The sequence below is a fragment of the Bos javanicus genome, chromosome 6, assembly GCF_032452875.1.
Source record: "Bos javanicus breed banteng chromosome 6, ARS-OSU_banteng_1.0, whole genome shotgun sequence".
Taxonomy (NCBI): Eukaryota; Metazoa; Chordata; class Mammalia; order Artiodactyla; family Bovidae; genus Bos; species Bos javanicus.
Genome location: NC_083873.1, coordinates 99,941,158 through 99,959,865, shown reverse-complemented (window position 1 = coordinate 99,959,865; position 18,708 = coordinate 99,941,158). Strand labels below are relative to the sequence as shown.

At 38.2% G+C, this 18,708-nt stretch overlaps 1 protein-coding gene across 8 annotated transcripts in view; it reads left to right on the top strand.

Moving 5' to 3' along the window:
• The window catches only part of WDFY3 (WD repeat and FYVE domain containing 3), a 284,092-nt gene that overhangs the window by 103,996 nt on the left and 161,388 nt on the right, over positions 1-18,708 (top strand). For 5 of the 8 annotated variants that reach the window (XM_061420695.1, XM_061420693.1, XM_061420688.1 and 2 more), the window contains exons 5-7: positions 1,818-1,941; positions 9,787-9,840; positions 14,897-15,006. In XM_061420695.1, the coding sequence (XP_061276679.1) occupies positions 1,818-1,941; positions 9,787-9,840; positions 14,897-15,006 (288 nt within the window). The remainder of the gene's footprint in view (positions 1-1,817; positions 1,942-9,786; positions 9,841-14,896; positions 15,007-18,708) is intronic. The other 3 variants (XM_061420694.1, XM_061420690.1, XM_061420691.1) reach the window with 1 other exon arrangement.

Genomic DNA, 18,708 nt, shown 5'->3' with positions numbered 1-18,708 from the left:
TTTCTATTACAAGGATATTATGTTATATTCTTTTATTAGGATCCTTGGAAAAAAATTTTTATAGTATGAGGAGTAGAAGTACTTTCTTAAGTATGTGTTTTTCTTACCCAAGGACCTCGTGGACCATATAATTCACTAGGTTTTTTCTCCTCTGTATTTGATCCAAACTTTGTGACTAAAATGTGGTAAACATAGAAGTCTTTTTCCAGTCCATGTGCCTAACCTTGATTTTTTTTTAAATTTGCTTATTTATCTTTTTTTTTTCCTTACTTTTTGTTTATTGTGCTCAGTCAGTAAGACGTATCCAACTCTCTGGGTCACTTTGGTGGACTGTAGCCCACCAGACTCCTTTGTCCATGGGATTTCCCAGGCAAGAATATTGGAGTGGGTTGCCATTTTCTCCGCCAGGGGATCTTCCAGACCCAGGGATTGAAGCCACATCTCCTGCGTCTCCTGCACTGACAGGCGGATTCTTTACCACTGAGCCATCTGGGAAGCTTTTGTTTATAATTTGTGTCCTTCCATGCTACCTAAAGAGTTTCTAGAATTTGGTTGTACAGGCAGGCAGCATGTAAACCACCATATTTAGGGAACATCCCTTTAAAAGGCAGGGTGCTGGCTTAGCAAGGAATACAATGCTGAGTGAGATATATTTCCTCCCTTTTAGTGACATTTGAAGAGAAAATAAGAATACAAAATATTGTTTAATATTTTAATAGAGAGGTATCATTATAGTGTTAGGAGACACAGAATTCCCTTTGAGCTATAAAGAGATTTTTAAAAAATAATATTCCAGATGCATCCAGTTATATAGCTACTTTAGTACTCTTTCTTTACGTGTTATAGTCTGTTCAGGTTTTGTTTTCTTATTGTCTTTGCTGAACCTTATCAGTTTAAGAGTGATTTATTCTTTTTTAAAAAATAATTGTATTTATTTTTGGCTGTGCTGAGTCTTCGTTGCTGTGTGGGCTTTTCTCTAGTTGTGGCGAGAGGGGGTATTCATTGTTGGGGGTATTGGCTTCTCATTGCAGTGGCTTCTTTTGCTGTGGAACATATACTCAAGGGCCTTAGACTTAAGTAGTTCTGACTCCCAGGCTCTAGAGCATAGGCTCAATAGTTGTGGTGCATGGGCTTACTTGCTCAGAGGCATGTGGGATTGTCCCAGATCAGGGATTGAACCCGTGTCTCCTGCATTGGCAGGCAGATTCTAATCCACTGAGCCACCAGGGAAGCCCTGGTTTATTCTTAAGTACATTTATTGTAGATTTTTTTTAAGTATATTTAATGACCTCATTCATATTCTTTATTCGGATCTTTTGGCTAACTGTCTTGTTTTGGGAATTATTGAAGTTAGAATTTAGAAAGTCTGATATACAAGTTTAGTGAATTCTTTATTTTAGCCTAGGACTTAGCACTAGATAAGTCCCTGCTTTTTACCCTCTGATATGTCTCTTTTTTTGCCATCAAAGGAATTTACCACTTTTCTCTAATTTCTTAATTTAGATTTCTTCAGAGAAATTATATTTTCTTAAGTTTATTAGTAAGATTAATTCAAATTTGATAGATAAGTGATTTTGGGGTTTTAGATTTCATTTATTTACTCATTCATTCCACAAATTATTTTACATACATAAGGAAATGTGGCTAGGTATGATTTATTGAAAGAGTTGTATCTTAAGCTTATTCAGATCCAAAATAACTGTGCAAGCATATACTTTTTTTAAACTTGATTTTCAAGTCACACCACACTTTTAAAAGCACACAGTAGAAGAAAAAAGTTGACAGGGCTGTATTAAAAATGTCTTTGTCATCCACAGGTTTTTGGAAACGCTCCGCCAAATACAATGACAGAAAAATTTTCTGATCTGCTGCAGTTCACAACACAAGTCTCACGACTGATGGTGACAGAAATTCGAAGGAGAGCATCAAACAAATCCACAGGTATTTGTCACAGAAACCAGGAAAAACTGATTTATTTGAAGGGACAGTTTGGTAAAAGTGCTATTAAAACCAAGCAGAAAATTGACCCAATTCTAAGCTCAGAGGTTTTAATACCGTTTCCCATTCCCTTTCTTACGGTCACATGCTTCTGTTGGTATCAGCACCTTCTACTCTTAAGTAAAGTGGGTCTGCTTCCCATGGACCACTGCTACCCCAGCCCTCACCCTTTTAACACACTCTGTTTCCTTCTGAACAAGATCCAAATTCCTAGCATGGCATTCAGCACACACTCAGAGTCTGTAGATACACACACACTCACTCACTCACTCACTCACTCACTCACTCTCTGGGAATACACACACGGCGTGCACGGGTGTGCTTGCCTACCCTTTTCTATTTCTTGTTATCTTTTTCTGTTATATTTCAGTGTATTTCAACCAAACTGAGTTGCTTGTAGTCCTGTGTGTGCTTTTTTTTTTTTTATCCCTGTGATGCATCACTGAGGAAGAAGCATCTCCCCCATCCCCCTATCTTAGTACATCTAAACCTCAGCTTGAATTAAGTCACACTTCCTAGACAGAATGTTTCTTGATTCCCTTAATCAAAGAAACATTTCTCCCTTCTTATCTATTTAGCTTCCCAAGTGATGTTTATGTATGTATCTTTCTAGCAGACCATCTTTCTTTCCAGTAGACCGTAGCCTGCAGTCTTTACCACAGGCCTTTACACAGTAGGCCTTTTGTAATCACTGCCCGAATAACTGTTCTTACTCATAATTAGGTAATTTTAAATTTCATAAAGTATTATTCCTTCTAATCAGGATTCAAATACGCTGTTGTGGTTGTGATTACCATTAGTCATTTTCTAAAGCAGCAATATGTTTGAAGGATTTTACCTTAATTTTTACCTCGTTGTTTTGGTTTTGTAGCAATTGTTTGAGTGATTGCTTTCCTACTGAAGCATTAGACCAAGAAATCAATAATTTAAGTTTTGCTTCTACTATCTGTTTGGAACATCACTTACCTTTTCCATCCATCGAATTACTATTTTCCCAATAATAACAGTACTGCCTTTGCTATATAATACTATTTTTTAATTTAGTTTTAAAAGTATACAGATGCATGGTTTTAAGGGTCAAATAGTTATAGATTTATTAAAAACAGTATCTCCCTTCCACCATCCTGGTTCATCCTTATTTTTCACTCTTAAGATGCAGTGACTTTTTACATCTCTTAATTGCTTTTGATATTTACTTCTCTGTCTGTAACATGCTTATAGTAGGTTCCCTTGATTTTTCATATTTAGATTCTATCTTCTGACTTCCCACAAGAGCAGTGAGACTGTTAAGCTCACCACCAGTACCCCACAAATGCACACTTCTATATCCCCATATCATTCTATCACAATTTGATTAGCTCGGTATTCATTATAATATTGTGTCTGAAAACACTGTGCAAAGTTGAGCCATGTGGTATACTCCAATTACACTGCCTTTCTTGAAAACTTCTCCACCTCTATCACTAGTTAATAATTGCCTTTTTTTTTAAAAAAAAAAAAAGCAAACTAGGTTTTCTACATTTTCATTAATACATTCTTTCTCCCCTACTCCTATGTTTTTCTGAATTTCCCCTTAATACGACTGGAGGCGTCATATGTTCTGTCAATTTCATCTTCTTGCAAATAGCTCTTCCAGAACATTCTGCCTGCTTTGATCTGCAGTAGTTGCTCTTTTGGCCAGCTGGATGGCTGTCATTTTTACATCTTAACTCACATCATCCTGGGATGTCTTTCCATTTCTTTGAGATAGAGACTTGGTTTCCTGAATCTCACGTCTTTTTTTCTCAAATTAACTTCCTCATTTTTGGTAACATATCTTTTCCAACAGCTTCCTGAGAAAAGATGCATTACAGTTATCATTTTTGATTTTGGGTTTTTTGTTGGTTGTTTTTTAGAAATCTGTGAATGAAACTTTCTTTGACTCTTGCTGTGTAAAATGAGTTCCTTCCTCTTATCCAAGGAAGGTGATAAGTTTAGGGTACCAGCTTTCAGGTACCAGGGCTTCGAACAGACTTTATCATGTCACATAGGATGGCTTTGTTGCAGAAAGGCGGAAACTCATAGAACCAGGCTTCAACAGGACAAAAGAAGTCACAGATCCATCACGCTCATCACCTCACAGAGAAGTGTGCATGGGATATTCCACCTGCCCAGAGCATAAATGCAGTCTTAATGGCAAAGAAATGCGAATTGTGATCTAAACTTTGAGTTCTGGACCTGAGTCCTTCCTTATTCGATGTTTGTAGGAGTTGTGTGAGAATGCTAGCTGTTTAGTTCCAAGATATTTGGGGGCCCAGAGGAAATTACAAGCCCTCCTACAGAGAATAGAAGCTGCGAGGGTCCTAGGATGTTGAGCTTGGGTACAGCACCTCTGGGAGCATGGGCAGTGGTAGGTCTTAGCTGGTCCTTCTCCAGGCAGCCCAGGGTGATGTCTCCAGGTCATTTTGGAAAACCTCATGGCTTGCGTGACATTTATCCCCCTTTCAATGGATACCTCAGATTCTGGATTCAAAATCATTTTATCTCAGAATTTAAAAATCATTTATCCATCATATTCTAGATTCCTGTTCTCCTGTTGAGAAATCTGAAGCTATCTAGATTCTCAGTTCTTTCTCTATGGCCTTTTTTTGTTTTTGTTTTGATTCTTTTTTATAGAAACATTTAAAATCCTACCATTGACCCTCCTGTTCTAAAATTTCATGATAACATGCCTTGGAGTGGACTTATTTTTGAACATTATGCTGAGTACCCTGGACCTGGGAATACATATCCTTTAATTTGGGGAAAGTTTCATGAATCATTCCATAATAATATCCTCCCTTCTCTTTTCTCTTTCTTGTCAGATGAACCCCTAAGTCTCTTCCTTTCATAAACTCTATTTGCTAAAAGAGCTTTTCAGTTTTGCCATTGTTCCTTCTATGAGTTTGGTTTTTTGTGACATGATACTTTTAATTTCTGAGAGGTTCCCCCTTCCCCTTTATTGGTGCTGTCTTAGCTCTCTGAGTGGGTTTTTTTGTTGTTTATTTTTTTAAGATTTTTTTTCTTCCTCACTAGTCTGTTTCTTTCAGGTTTTTGTTGTTGTTTAGCTATTTTTGTCTCAGTCTTTTAAAGAATGTCCTCACATGTCTCACCCTTGGCCTTCTGCTGCTGTATTAGACTGGAACCTTGGCAAATTGCCAGGTAGCTTAGCAGTTGTGAGTGGAGCCTGCAGCAGTGGCCTCAACCCAGGGTCATCTTGCTGAGCCATTCTCTCGACCATCTTTCCCTTGAGCTAGACAGTCCCTGGGAAAGTATGTCCAGTCTTTACTTAGACAGTATATGTCTGACTCTGAACACTTTAGAAGCTAAGTAGGAGAAAGGTCTGAGGACCCTCAACTTTTAGTACATGAGCTTTCTACTTCATCTGTGATGCACGCACAACTGTGCTTGCTGTAATGTCATTGTCCCCCTTCCACCCCAGTCCAGACACCCTCTGTTTTTCCTTGAGGTGACTAAGTACTGAGGTACTGAGTACTGACTGGACTGAGGTACTCCAGTCCAGTACCCACACAGTAGCAAGGATCTGGGCTCTGGCTGCTGTTACACATACTACTACTTCACCAATCCTTCTGTCCCACATTCATTTGCTTCTAAAGGTGCTTAGTGCCACCAGTTCTTTAGCCTCTGGAAGGTCCTGTTGTAGTTAGTTGCTTTTGTATTTTCCTTGCTGTTGCTTTAAGATTCGAGAGTCTGCTAAATCAGTTACCACTAAATTCTCTACTGTTTTAGTATCCAAAATGTTGTTTTCACCTTTCCTGTTTTTTGGGGTTTTTTTTTTTAGTTCTTATGGGTTTATACTTTTTAGGAAGTCCTTTTAAACAACAGTTTCAGTGGGTGTGTTAGTTTGCTTGGGCTGCTGTAACAAAATAACATAACCAATAGCTTAAACAACAGGAATTTTTCGTCACAGTTCTAGAGGCTGAAAGTTTGGAATCATGGTGCCAGCATAATTGGTTTCTGATGAGATCTCTCTTGCTGGCTTGCAGATGGCTTCTTTCCCCATGTGGCCTCACCAACAGAAGAGAGAGAGTTCTCTGCTGTCTCTTCTTATAAGGGCATTATCCCATCATGAGGGCCCCACCCTCCCGAAGACTGAACCCAGTTACCTCCCAAATGCTCCATCTCCAAATTCCATCACATTAGGGGGTTAAGGCTTCAAATATGAATTCTGAGGAGACACAATTCAGCTTATAGTAGCAAGGTTTCAGGATGGAAAAGAGATCAGTGCATGTGCTCAACCTTTCGTCTTGACAGGGGGCCCATTGTAGAGTCTTTGGAGCAACGGCCATGAAAGTACTTTTAGATTGAGAACCAAAATGTCTTATTAATCAGAAGCAGTGCATTATATGAATTGATGCATAGCTTTTAAAGTGAGACGATAAATAGTTTAAGGTAACTTTTCTGTCTGTCTGTTCGCTTCTTCCCCAAAATGGAGTTGCATACTTTTTTTATCTTTATCGATTTCAGTTGCTCCTATGGAAGTGAGAAGTCTGTCTAAAATATAAGATTTGTGTGTCGTATGCCTTTTTGACTATTTTAAATAGGTAGTGTGAAGGGAAATTTCTTAGTCACATGTTGACTCCAGTCATTGCCATTTCTTTCTGGTGTGATGTTTCTAGATTAGAAAAAAAAATTCCAGAGCTTATTTATACTCTTGTCTGTTGCTGTCTTTAGGAATACTTAATCTGCGTGTTTGTGGAAAAACACTTTTCTGCATTGGAGATTTGTTATTCCTAAATCTCTTTACAATTTTATATCTGTAGGACTATTTTTTAGAAATAATGAAAAGTATCTCAAATGGACAAGAAAATGTCTCATTGTTAATTACAGTAGTCGTTACACAACCTTTTTTTCTTTTTTAACTCTATTTTGAAATACTTTGGAACTCACCAGAAGTTGCAAAATAGTACGTAGAGCCCCTTTTTCCTTGCTTTGTCCACTTCCTCCACTGGTGACATCTTGTTTGCAGGTATTTTATGGTAAATTTTTTTCATACTGTGTAATTCCATGTCATTTTTAGTTTTAAACTCTTGAAATTAATTGCAAATTAATTTCAAAATTAACTTTAAAAATTAATTTTGAAATTAATTCAGAATCAGTTAGATTCAGTGCAGTTTTGTAAGTTTTACTTCCAGAAGAGAAACCTTTTCAAATCACCCTATTTCAATTGATCTTTTGTGCTCTGTCTCCATACCAGTTGGTAGTTACTCAGTCATCTTAAATGCTTCCTTTAGAGCTTCCATCATCATCTGAAAGTATCATGTTTATTTAGTTATTTAACTTTATTGTATGTTGTGTTCACAACTTTATGACCTAAAAGAATGCATGTCATAGACTTATTGTTGTTTAGTCGGTCAGTCGTGTCCGACTTTGCGACACTATGGACTGCAGCAACCAGGCATCCCTGTCCATCACCATCTCCCGGAGCCTGCTCAAACTCATGTTCATTGAGTCAGTGATGCCATCCAGCCGTCTTGTCCTCTGTTGTTCCCTTCTCCTCCTGCATTCAGTCTTTGCCAGCATCAGGGTCTTTTCCAATGAGTCAACTCTTTGCATCAAGTGGCCGGAGTATTGGAGCTTCAGCTTCAGTCCTTCCAATGACTATTCAGGATTGATTTCCTTTAGGATTGACTGGTTTGATCTCCTTGCAGTCCAAGGGACTCTCAAGAGTCTTCACCAACACCACAGTTCAAAAGCATCAGTTCTTTAGCGCTCAGCCTTCTTTGTGGTCCAAATTTCACATCCATACATGACAACTGGAAAAACCATAGCTTTGACTAGATGGACCTTTGTTGGCAAAATAATGTCTCTGTTTTTTAATATGCTGTCTAGGTTTGTCATAGTTTTTCTTCCAAGGAGCAAGCATCTTTTATTTTATTTTATTTTTATTTTTGGTATTTTTTTAAATTTTTATTTTATTTAACTTTACAATATTGTATTGGTTTTGCCATATATCAAAATGAATCTGCCACAGGTATACATGTGTTCCCCATCCTGAACCCTCCTCCCTCCTCCCTCCCCATACCATCCCTCTGGATCATCCCAGTGCACCAGCCCCAAGCATCCAGTATCGTGCATCGAACCTGGACTGGCGACTCGTTTCATATATGATATTATACATATTTCAATGCCATTCTCCCAAATCATCCCACCCTCTCCCTCTCCCACATTAATTTCATGGCTGCAGTCACCATCTGCAGTGATTTTGGAGCCCAAGAAAATAAAGTCTGTTGCCGTTTCCATTGTTTCCCCATCTACTTGCCATGAAGTGGTAGGACCAGGTGCCATGATCTAGGTGCTCAATAAATTTTTTACTGACTTTGCCATAGGATTTCTCTGCTCCCTCTCCCTGCCCATCATGCTTTGAAAATTGGAGGAGTGTTAGAAAAGCCAGCTACCAAGAGAAAAGCGTAGTTTGAGAGTATCTCCTAAGTTAGCCTTGAAATAAGAACTCTTGCTGTTGGAATCTTTCTTCTTTTCTTTCATTTTCAGTCTTGAACATTGGAAGTTGGATCAGTGTTGTTATCCAAAGTACTTTCATGGAGATTTTTTTGATCTTTTCCTAGGAAAGAAATTCTAGATTTTGAGGTGCTAGGTGCATCCTGAATCATTCTCTTCTTGCATATCCTGTTCTGGTTCTCTGATTGATTGATCAGTTGATTTTTATTGGTAAAAACACATAACACGAGATGTGCCCTTTTCACAAAATTTTACATGTACAATACAGTTAATTGTAAATACAGTGTTGTACAGCAGGTCTCAATAACTTTTTCATCTTCAGTAGCTGTGACTTCATACACATTTATCAGCAACTTTGCTTCCTCATCCCAGCCTTTGGCAACACCATTCGACTTTCTGCCTCTGTGAGTTCAGCTGCTTTCAATACCTCACGTAACCTTTTTTAGGAAGTTATCATTGAAAGTAATTTTGTTAAGATATACATGCATGTAATTTTTGTCCAAAAAAAAGGCAGGTAGAATGAACCCTCTGTTCTTCTTTTGAAGATTGGGTCTATTTCTTTTGCGTCAGAGTAAGTTTATTTTTCCAGGACTCCTCTGAACTTGGTGTGAAATACTTATTTTGTTTGTTACCTAATCACCTTTCACATATCAAGTCTTTTTACCAGATCACTTCCTAGATGCATTATAGATATATCAGGAGGAACCATGCTTATCAGCAATTCTGTTGTTTAGACCTGTCCATCAAAAGTTAGTAAAAGGTAAAAGTTTTAGGTAGATCAACATGCAGAATGAGTACATGGGCTGATTTGTAATACATTAGTCCTCTTCTCTTGGTCTCTTAATTTTGACTTAATTATTGACTTCCTGTAGTTCTGTTAAAAATATGTAGTAACTCTCATCTAATTTGAAAAAATATATACTTTTGTGGCCATATTGTGTACAGGGCATGGCTTAAGACTTTCCTCTGTCTCTTCTAGTTATTTGTTAAGTTCAGCCTATGCAGCTACTTAATTCTTAAGGTGCTTAATATCACATGGTCGATTTACATCACTGCAACAGAAAATTCCCACCTGTGTAAAAATAGTATCTTCAGCTTATTATTAAGGGCTTTGCTGCATGCTAGGTGCCACTGTTACGCCCAGTAATGCAATCCCTACTGGGCAGCAGCCCAGTGATAGAGAAGCCAGGGATGCAGACCTCAGTTGGCACCTTGTCCAGCATCTTGTGGCATGATTAGTGTAATGTAGTGAATCCCAAAGTAGACAACCTAGCCTTTTTTTTTAAACAGAAAAACAGTGTGTCCCGCTCTCCTCCAAGGATTTCAAAGCCACAACACCTTCAGGTAATTTCATTCCCAAGATGTGGTTACGTATTATCAGATGGAAAGATGCATGGAAGCTATGAGTTCGAATACTGTTTTCTCACTAACATGAAAGTGGGTTCCTTTTTTTTTCCAGAATGGGGGATGGTGGAAAGGGGTGTTTAGGGCTTGGTTACATTATTAATGAGAGAAGTGTAATAGTACTATTGATGTGCCTCACATTATCATCCTGAAGCAGAAGTTTGAAAATAACTATGCTTTAAATGGACTTTAAAGGAACAAATTACTGTATTACTACTAACACATTTTGTGTCCGCTTGTTCTGAATGCTGTTTGATTGAGTTTACTTGTATTTTCTCAGTGTAGACTGGGAACTTATATTTCCTTGAAAACTGCATTCTATTCTTTCTTAATCTAATAATGAGCTCTATTAACTCCATTTCTGTAATTTTTAACTATATGCATTGAAATGCAGCATGAAAGCTAAAGTTTAAATCAAATAATTGGCAACTCTCAAGATGGGCTAATATTAATATGTTCTTTTCATTAATTCTTATAATCTTAAGTCAGCATTTAAATTTGCATTTGTTAAGAATTAGAGAAATTCGTAGTTCATGATAGTAGTAGTAGTGTTAGTCATTCAGTGTGTCCAACTCTGTGACCCCATGGACTGTAGCCCACCAGGCTCCTCTGTCCATGGGATTCTCTAGGCAAGAATACTGGAGTGGGTTGCCATTCCCTTTCCAGGGGATCGTCCCGACCTGGAGATCGAACCCAGGACTCCTACATTGCAGGCAGATTCTTTACCATCTGAGCTACAGGGAAGCCCCATAGTTTGTTATACAGCATTTCTTTGACTAGGAGTGTTTTTCTTTCAGAATTTTAAGAAATTCTGTGGTTTACAGAGGTTTAATTTAAAATTACTTTCTAGTCTACATAGTTATTTTAAAGAGAACACTAAATATTACATACTTTTACAGTGAGCTTCTTGACTCATTTAAAATAAAAGCTGAGAGATCCCATTAAGTTGTTTTGAATAGCAATATACTGAAGTTCTGCAGTTCATGGGGTCGCAAAGAGTCAGACATGACTCAGTGACTGAACAACAAATAACTGAAATTAATAGGTGAAAGCAAATTAGTTCTTCTGAATACATTTGTTATGTAAAGATAGTTTATTTGTCAACAGGAGTTTCCAGCCTCACCCTGTCATTCAGCCACAACTACTATCCAGGCTTCTTTGTGCTCAGTTGCTACTCAGTTGCGTCCCACTCTTTGTAACCCCGTGGACTGTAGCCCACCGGGCTTCTCTGTCCATGGGATTCTCTAGGCAAGAATACTGGAGTGGGTTGCCATTTCCTACTCCAGGGGATCTTCCCAACCCAGGGATTGAACCCACGTCTGCAGTGTTTGCTGCATTGGCAAGTGGACCCTTTACCATTGAGCCACCTAGGAAGTCCCCAGAGCTTTTGAACACTCCTATAATTCAAAACTAGATAACACCATTATATGCTATTGCTGAGGTAACTCATCTTCACCACCTTTTTCTCAAAAACAGCAGGTATTATTAAGGTGGTAAAATTGTTAAATGGATGCCTTGATCCTTTTCAAGGTTTATTTTCCTAATTAGTATCTCATTCAGTCAATTCAGCAATCTACTGAACTGTTGTAATCTTTAATAACAACATTTTTGTAAATACATTGTCTTTTTGTATCTTGAGGAATATCTTAATGTTCATCGTCAATGAAAATGAAGGAAACCACACACACACTTATAAATGCCAATAATCAGATATATGGAATTGTTTCAAACCAAGAAACATTTTTGGTATTTTGTATCTCAAAATAAGCATTGGCATTCATTGTTGGTAAAAAGGAAATAGCAACCCACTCCAGTATTCTTGCCATGGAAATCCCATGGTCAGAAGAGCCTGGCAGACTACAGTCCATGGGATTGCAAAGAGGACATGACTGAGTGATGGAACAGGTATGCACACACATTCAAAGGAAATGAAAACACTAATTTGAAAAAGGATCTGCTCCTCTATGTTCATTGTGACATCATTTACAACAGCCAATTGGAAAATACATTTGTCCAATCTTCTTTTATTGTTAATAGTGTTAAGTAATATAAGTGGAATCCAGAGTCACTCAAATTGTGTCTTGTCTATAGGTTTCTAGATTCTGTACCAGGAAGATAACTTCCTTTTTTAATGTAGGTTTAGTTCTTCAAAATCTCTTTTCTGTCTGTGAAAGACATAGGTAGTGTTGACAAGTTGGTTTGTTAATCAGTGTTGTTTTTTTTTTTTTTAAATGAACTAGAAATCTATTACATTGGTTTAACTGTGAAATAATCAATTTGAACGCTGCAAGTATTTTTTTTAGGGTATTGAGTTATCAAATAGAATTGCACAATTTAAAACCAAAGTTGCCTGGTTTTGAAGAAGCCTAAGAAATGAAAGCATAGCATGTCAGCTTTTGATTGAGAATTTTAGCCAACTGGGAAGAAGCTCCTCACATGAGCATTTAATTCCTATCAAGGAAAGACTCCTGTTATATGTAATAGCAGATGCCTGGGTCCATTGTAGGCTTGCAGGAAAAAATTTGCAGGTTAGTTTTTACCAATTACCTTAAACCCTGATAGCTCAGTTGGTAAAGAATCCACTTGCAATGCAGGAGACCCCGATTCGATTCCTGGGTCAGGAAGATCCACTGGAGAAGGGATAGGCTACCCACTCCAATATTCTTGGGCTTCCCTTGTGGCTCAGCTGATAAAGAATCCACCTGCAATGCAGGAGACCTAGGTTCAGTCCCTGGGTTGGGAAGATCCCCTGGAGAAGGGAAAGGCTACCCACTCCAGCATTCTGGCCTAGAGAATTCCATGGGCTATATACTCCATGGGCTTGCAAAGAGTCAGACACCACTGAGTGACTTTTACTTTAAACCATGATTGCTAAAATGATTTCTCAGTGGTATTTTGTTTTCTTCTTTCTCTACTTAATCAGCTTTGAACGCTGCTTTTTATGTATTACTCCCCCTTTAAATCCAAATTATCCAAACCTCCTAGTGTTCATGAGAAGTTGGATTCCATGTGTCTTCTTTGATCTCCCGGGGTTGTTTATTCACTCATTTAACAGGTATTTATTGAGCCCCTACTTAGTGTCAATAATGCGCTCCATACAGGGGATCAGGCTCTGAACAGTGCAACCAAGGGTCGACTCCCATGGTTTTATTTTCTAGAGAGGGGCAAGAGACTAAATTAGTGAGCATGAATACAGTAACTTCAACACTTATGAGATACTGAATATCAGAAGTAAGCCAGGCTTCAGTTGACTTCTCTTTTCCAGTAAAAATTTTTTTATCAATGTCTTTATCTTTTACAAGCTAGACAGCCTGGATTTGAATATAGGTTCTGTCCCTGACTAGACAAATTACTTATCCTCTCCATTTCTCAATTTATGTTGCAATAAGGGGTAGCTCAGTCGTTAAAGAATCTTACCGCAATGCAGGTGACACGGGTTCAATCCTTGGGTTGGGAAGATCCCCTGCAGAAAGGAATGGCTACCCACTCCAGTATTCTTGCCTGGAGAATCCCATGGACAGAGGAGGCTGATAGGTTCCCAATCTGTGGGGTCGCAAGAGTCAGACATGACTTAGCAACTAAACAACCACCTCCACCAGTATAATAATAGAAACTAACTTACTGTGTTCTTGTAAAGATGAAATGAATTAATCTACAAATGCTTATAACAGTCCTTCTTATACAGTTAAGAGTCAGTACAAATAAGTAGCTAAAAAATTTTCCCTTTAAAATGTTCTTTCACATGGGAGTATATAAAGATGAAATATGCTGAGCGCAGTTTTATACATAAGTCTCATATTATTTCGTTATTGAATAAAACTCTTTTATCTTGATTGTCTTAAATGGAAGAAAATAATACCTCTAAAGTAATCTATGAGTGAGTGAAGTTGCTCAGTCGTGTCTGACTTTTTGCTACCCCATGGACTGTAGCCTATCAGGCTCGTCCGTTAATGGGATTTTCCAGGCAAGATTACCAGAGTGGGTTGCCATTTCCTTCTCCAGGGGATCTTCCCGACCCAGGGATTGAACCCAGGTCTCCCGCATTGTAGGCAGATGCTTTACCATCTGAGCTACCAGGGAAGTCCTAATCCAAATTCTATTTATTCTGTATCCTACATCTTTATGATGTGTGTTAAATATACATTGGTAACTTAGCATGTTGGCTTAGAGTGAACAGATTGGATTTATTTTCTGACTTTAATTCATCTTGTATATCAGTATGAAAATTAATGAACTTTATACTGATAAAATTAAATGCATGGTTTGAGGTTTATCCATTTTCTCTTATCCTTAAAATTATAATCAGCTAAATTGACTTTCAGAGATTCTTCCAACGCTACAGTTCTATGAATGACTCCCTCATTGTTTCTGTCCCCTAATGTCAGCTGCTCAGGTCACCCCTTGTTTGTCTCACTGAGCGAACCTCCTAGTTTGTTTCCCCCATCAATCTCTTTGCCCTTCTAGTTTGTCATGCACATCACTCTAGATTAATCATTTTAAAATAATCCTTTCATCATGTACTTTGTTAAGGAAACTACATTCACTCCCTCTTGCCCAAAGAGTCAAGTACAGACAGCCCCTTAGCTTACCTTCCTTCAAAAACAGGTACTTTCTATCACTGCTATTGATATTAGACAATATTCTCAGCATATGCTCTTCTAGAATGTGAACGAACCCTGTGTTATTACAGTCTTTATCTTGATTATTCCTCTGGCCATACTTTGATTTTAAAGCAGTATGCCTAATCTCTGCTTCTTTCCCTTCCTCTGGTTTCCAGACAGACATGTACTTGTTTTCCAGGCAAATTTAACTCAAATTTTCCTTCTTCCATGACTATTTTTGACTAGTTTGTGACATAGTTTTTCTTCAAATGTATCAGTTGACTTTTATTTTTCTGTACTTATACGATAATATCTGCATATACCAATAAAACTTTACTCTAACATATTTTACATATGATTTATCTCCACCTAATGATTTTCCTTTGGTTTTATAGAGGCTGCAAGTCGGGCCATAGTCCAGTTCTTGGAAATCAATCAGAGTGAAGAAGCCAGTAGAGGTTGGATGCTTCTGACAACAATTAATTTGTTAGCATCCTCTGGTCAGGTGAGACCTTGCTTTTCATATTTGAAGCATCTCTCTTTATCCTCTTGGGATTTTGTCAAATTAAATTTATCATCATATCTAAGTAAGAATTTATGATAATCATTGTATTCTGCTCTTTCACCTTGCTCATTTTTCTGTGCTTCTCACAAGATCTCTGTAAGGAAGTTAACATTTCCATTTTACACATGAGGAAATGCTTAGGACAGTGTTTTCTGTCTTTGTCATTAGAGTGTGTGGTTCTGTTTATACAGCACACTGGGCAAAGAGATGAACTCCCTGCAGCTGGATGGAAGGAGCCCAGGAACTCTGGCTCCCCAGGCCCGGCCCAGAGTTTCTGTAACCCGTGTTAGGGAAACTTTGGCTCAGAAGAGTCATCTGAGATTCATCCAAGGTCACTTAGCTATTTTCAGGATAGTATGTATTACCTTCCCACTTGATTTATTCTGGAGTTTGCTTTTTCCCCCCTTTAAATCAACTTTAAGCATCTGTCACGATACATATGGCACATAGTCATTTATGTGCTGTTCGAATACCTGATTTGTGACCTGTGCTGTTTTGGGGATGAAGGAAGTTTATTCAACCTTCTAAAATCTGGAGTAGAATTACCTATCAAAGTTCATACCAATCTTGAGAACGACTTTTGTCTAAATTACAGTGGGCTTTCAAATACCCCATGGATCACAAAAGTAAGTGTGACATTGATCAGACTAGCATGACAGGCCATGAAAGAAACAGTGCACATTTCTTGGTAACGATGTCCTGAAACCAGTTACTAGCCCGGAATAATTACTAGCCCACTGGAATAATTACTAGCCCACTTGAATGTTTTTCTTTTGGAATACCCTGTTTCCCTTTTTGTTTGCTGGATTTTGTTTTGTTTTTTGTTTATTTTATATTGGAGTACAGTTGATTTATAATATTGTGTTATGATTTGTTTTTTAAAGCCGAAAAGGAATAAGACTCAGTTTATCCTGATTTACCTAAGGCTATCCGAGTTTTACCTTAGTTTTGCATAGAAGGCCCATATCCCAGGAAACCCCTCAGTCCTGCGCACATGGAGATGTTTATTCACCCTGAGTACTAACCTTTCATAAGGTCCTGAAGTAGACCATTGTTTTCATGCATCTGTGGCCATATCAGATGGCTATCAAAATACCACTTCTGCTTGCTATTGATGATAGCTGTACATGACTCTACATTACTGTACCAAAATGTGGTTGGGCTAAGGATAACATGTAAAATAATAATGTTTAATTGGAATATATGTAAGTTTTATTCATATTTTCCGTAGATGTTCCGTTTTCCTTTCTCAATTGTGAGCATGGACTGTGCTCTACCATAACACCTAGAACATGGTAGAAAGTCAGTAAATGTGTATTAACTTACATGTGCACACATGGATAGACCAATTTATAAGCATAAGAAAAGAATCAGGAGAAAAGAATCACTTAAAAATTTACAGGTGTTGCCAGTTACCAGTTTGGATATCCAGTTTTACTTTCAATCTGTCTTGTCATAAGATGGAAATGAAAAGTGATGTCATTTTACTTGATACAAAGGGGCAACCAGCAATAATCTAACTGGCAAAAGAGATGTTTTGAAAGAAAATTCAGTGTTAACATTTTGAGCTGACATTTTGGTTTGCATCCTGTTTTTTGTTAGCAGCAGTGAGTTACAGAGATGACTGAAACATGGTCCTGAGTCAACAGGTAGATGACAGAGATGAAGTGGATGAAGCTAACACCATGAAATGCAGCAGGGGGCTGTATGTAGTAGTACAAAAAGGGAAATGCGGGAGTTGTAAATTTTGCAGGTGAAAGTAGGAGGAAAGATGAGGACTTAAGTTTCAGGTGTGAACAGACGTGTACACTGAGAGTCACGTGGAGACTTGGGGTGTCTAGAAATAATAAAAGATAGGTCAGAACAGCAGAGGACTTGGGAGTGTTGGAGGAGGGAAGTGATGGTGGGTGAGTAGAAACGGGCCAGACTGTGGGCAGGATCGTTCCTTAGGCGCGCTGCTCCCCTCGCCCGGCTACTGCAGTGGCTCAGGCCCCATTTGTCTTGTGGGGTTTTCTGTACTAGTTTCCGAAGTACTCTCGCTTTCCTGCTCTTTAATCTATAGTCTGTACTACCAGCAACTGATTTTCTGAAATCTGGTTCTATTACTCCTTTGTTGGGAGCACTTCACTAGGTTTCCAGTGCCCACCTGCAGAGGGCATTGAGCATACACTGGCTTGGGGACCACTTAACGAGCTCCCAGCCCAGGGCAGGATATGTCAGTAATGAGCCTTCCTTGTAAATGAAGGCTCGTGCAGTAATAAAATCTATCTGGTAAGGTTGACTTGAAAAGCAGGTGAGAGCATGTATTTAAAGTGCTTAGCCTTAAGCCTGTTATATAATAAATACACATTAAAGATTAGACACTGTTGTGGGTTTTCAGGAGTCAGCAGTTTTGGACTCCAGTTCCTGAAACATGTTGTACAAAATGGCCTTACCTTCTGTGTATCTTCCAGGCGACCTTCCCCCTCTTGTTTTAATTCCTATCCTTCATGCCACTCTTGGCCCTGCTGATTATTCCCTTATTTTATTAGCCTGAATGTACTACCATTGTTACACTCAAGAGAGTAAATCATAGTTACTGATGAACTTGTTTCTGCTGGTAGACTACAGCCTTGTGAAAGGCAGGATTCCTTCATCATTTCACGCCAGGTTCCTAAAACACTGACATATGCTATGCGTTCAGGAAATGTTTAATAAAAAAGTTAATAGACTAAAAAAAAAAAAAAAAGGCGAATAGACTAATCAACACATGATGCTAGCCTGTTGATCTCCAACATGGAAAAACTTACTCCAAATTGTACCATGGAAAGATTTTGATAATTTTTATAGCATGCTTCTTTTTTCCCCCACATACTTCTTAACAATACTGAAATGTTCACCATAAGGTCTAAAATTTCTTCCTCTAGTAATCTTTGAAAATAATGTACAAATTTTCTGTGTCAGTGATGGGTATACCCTTCAAGTGCCCTTCCCACCTAAGAATCTGCAATGAGAATAAAATAAAAGTAGTAGTAAAGGAACTAATTCATAGTTTAGTACATTAATGTGCCTTTGCATTTGTTACATAAACCTCATATCAACCCTAAGCCATGTATACCATTATATAGATTTTATAGGAGAGAAAGATGAGGCCTAACAAAAGTTAGTTTGCCCAAGTTTATGGTTAAGTTCCTTTTTTCTAAATCTTAGACCTTATGTTCTCAGGAACATGCTGCCTCTTAATAGTCAACTTAATAGGTACCTTAGTAGGTAACAAAGTTCTCAATATTTGATGAAAGCAAATTTCTCCAGATAGGAAATGAGTATTTGTCATTCATGGAGTCTTTTAAATATTTTTTCGGCATTTGAAAAGGTATTTTGAAGTATACTTTTCTGGCTTAAAATTTTTGAGTTTATTTAACTGTACCAAGTAGTTATTGGCTTCCCTAGTGGCTCAGATGGTAAAGAATCCGCCTGCAATGTGGGAGAACAGGTTTCGATCCCTAGGTGGGGAAGATCGCCTGGAGAAAGGAACGGCAACCCACTCCAGGATTCTGGCCTGGAGAATTCTGTGGACAGAGGAGCCTGGCGGGCTACAGTCCATGAGGTCGCAAAGAGTCAGACACAACTGAGCGACTTTCACTTTCATAGTACAGTTATATC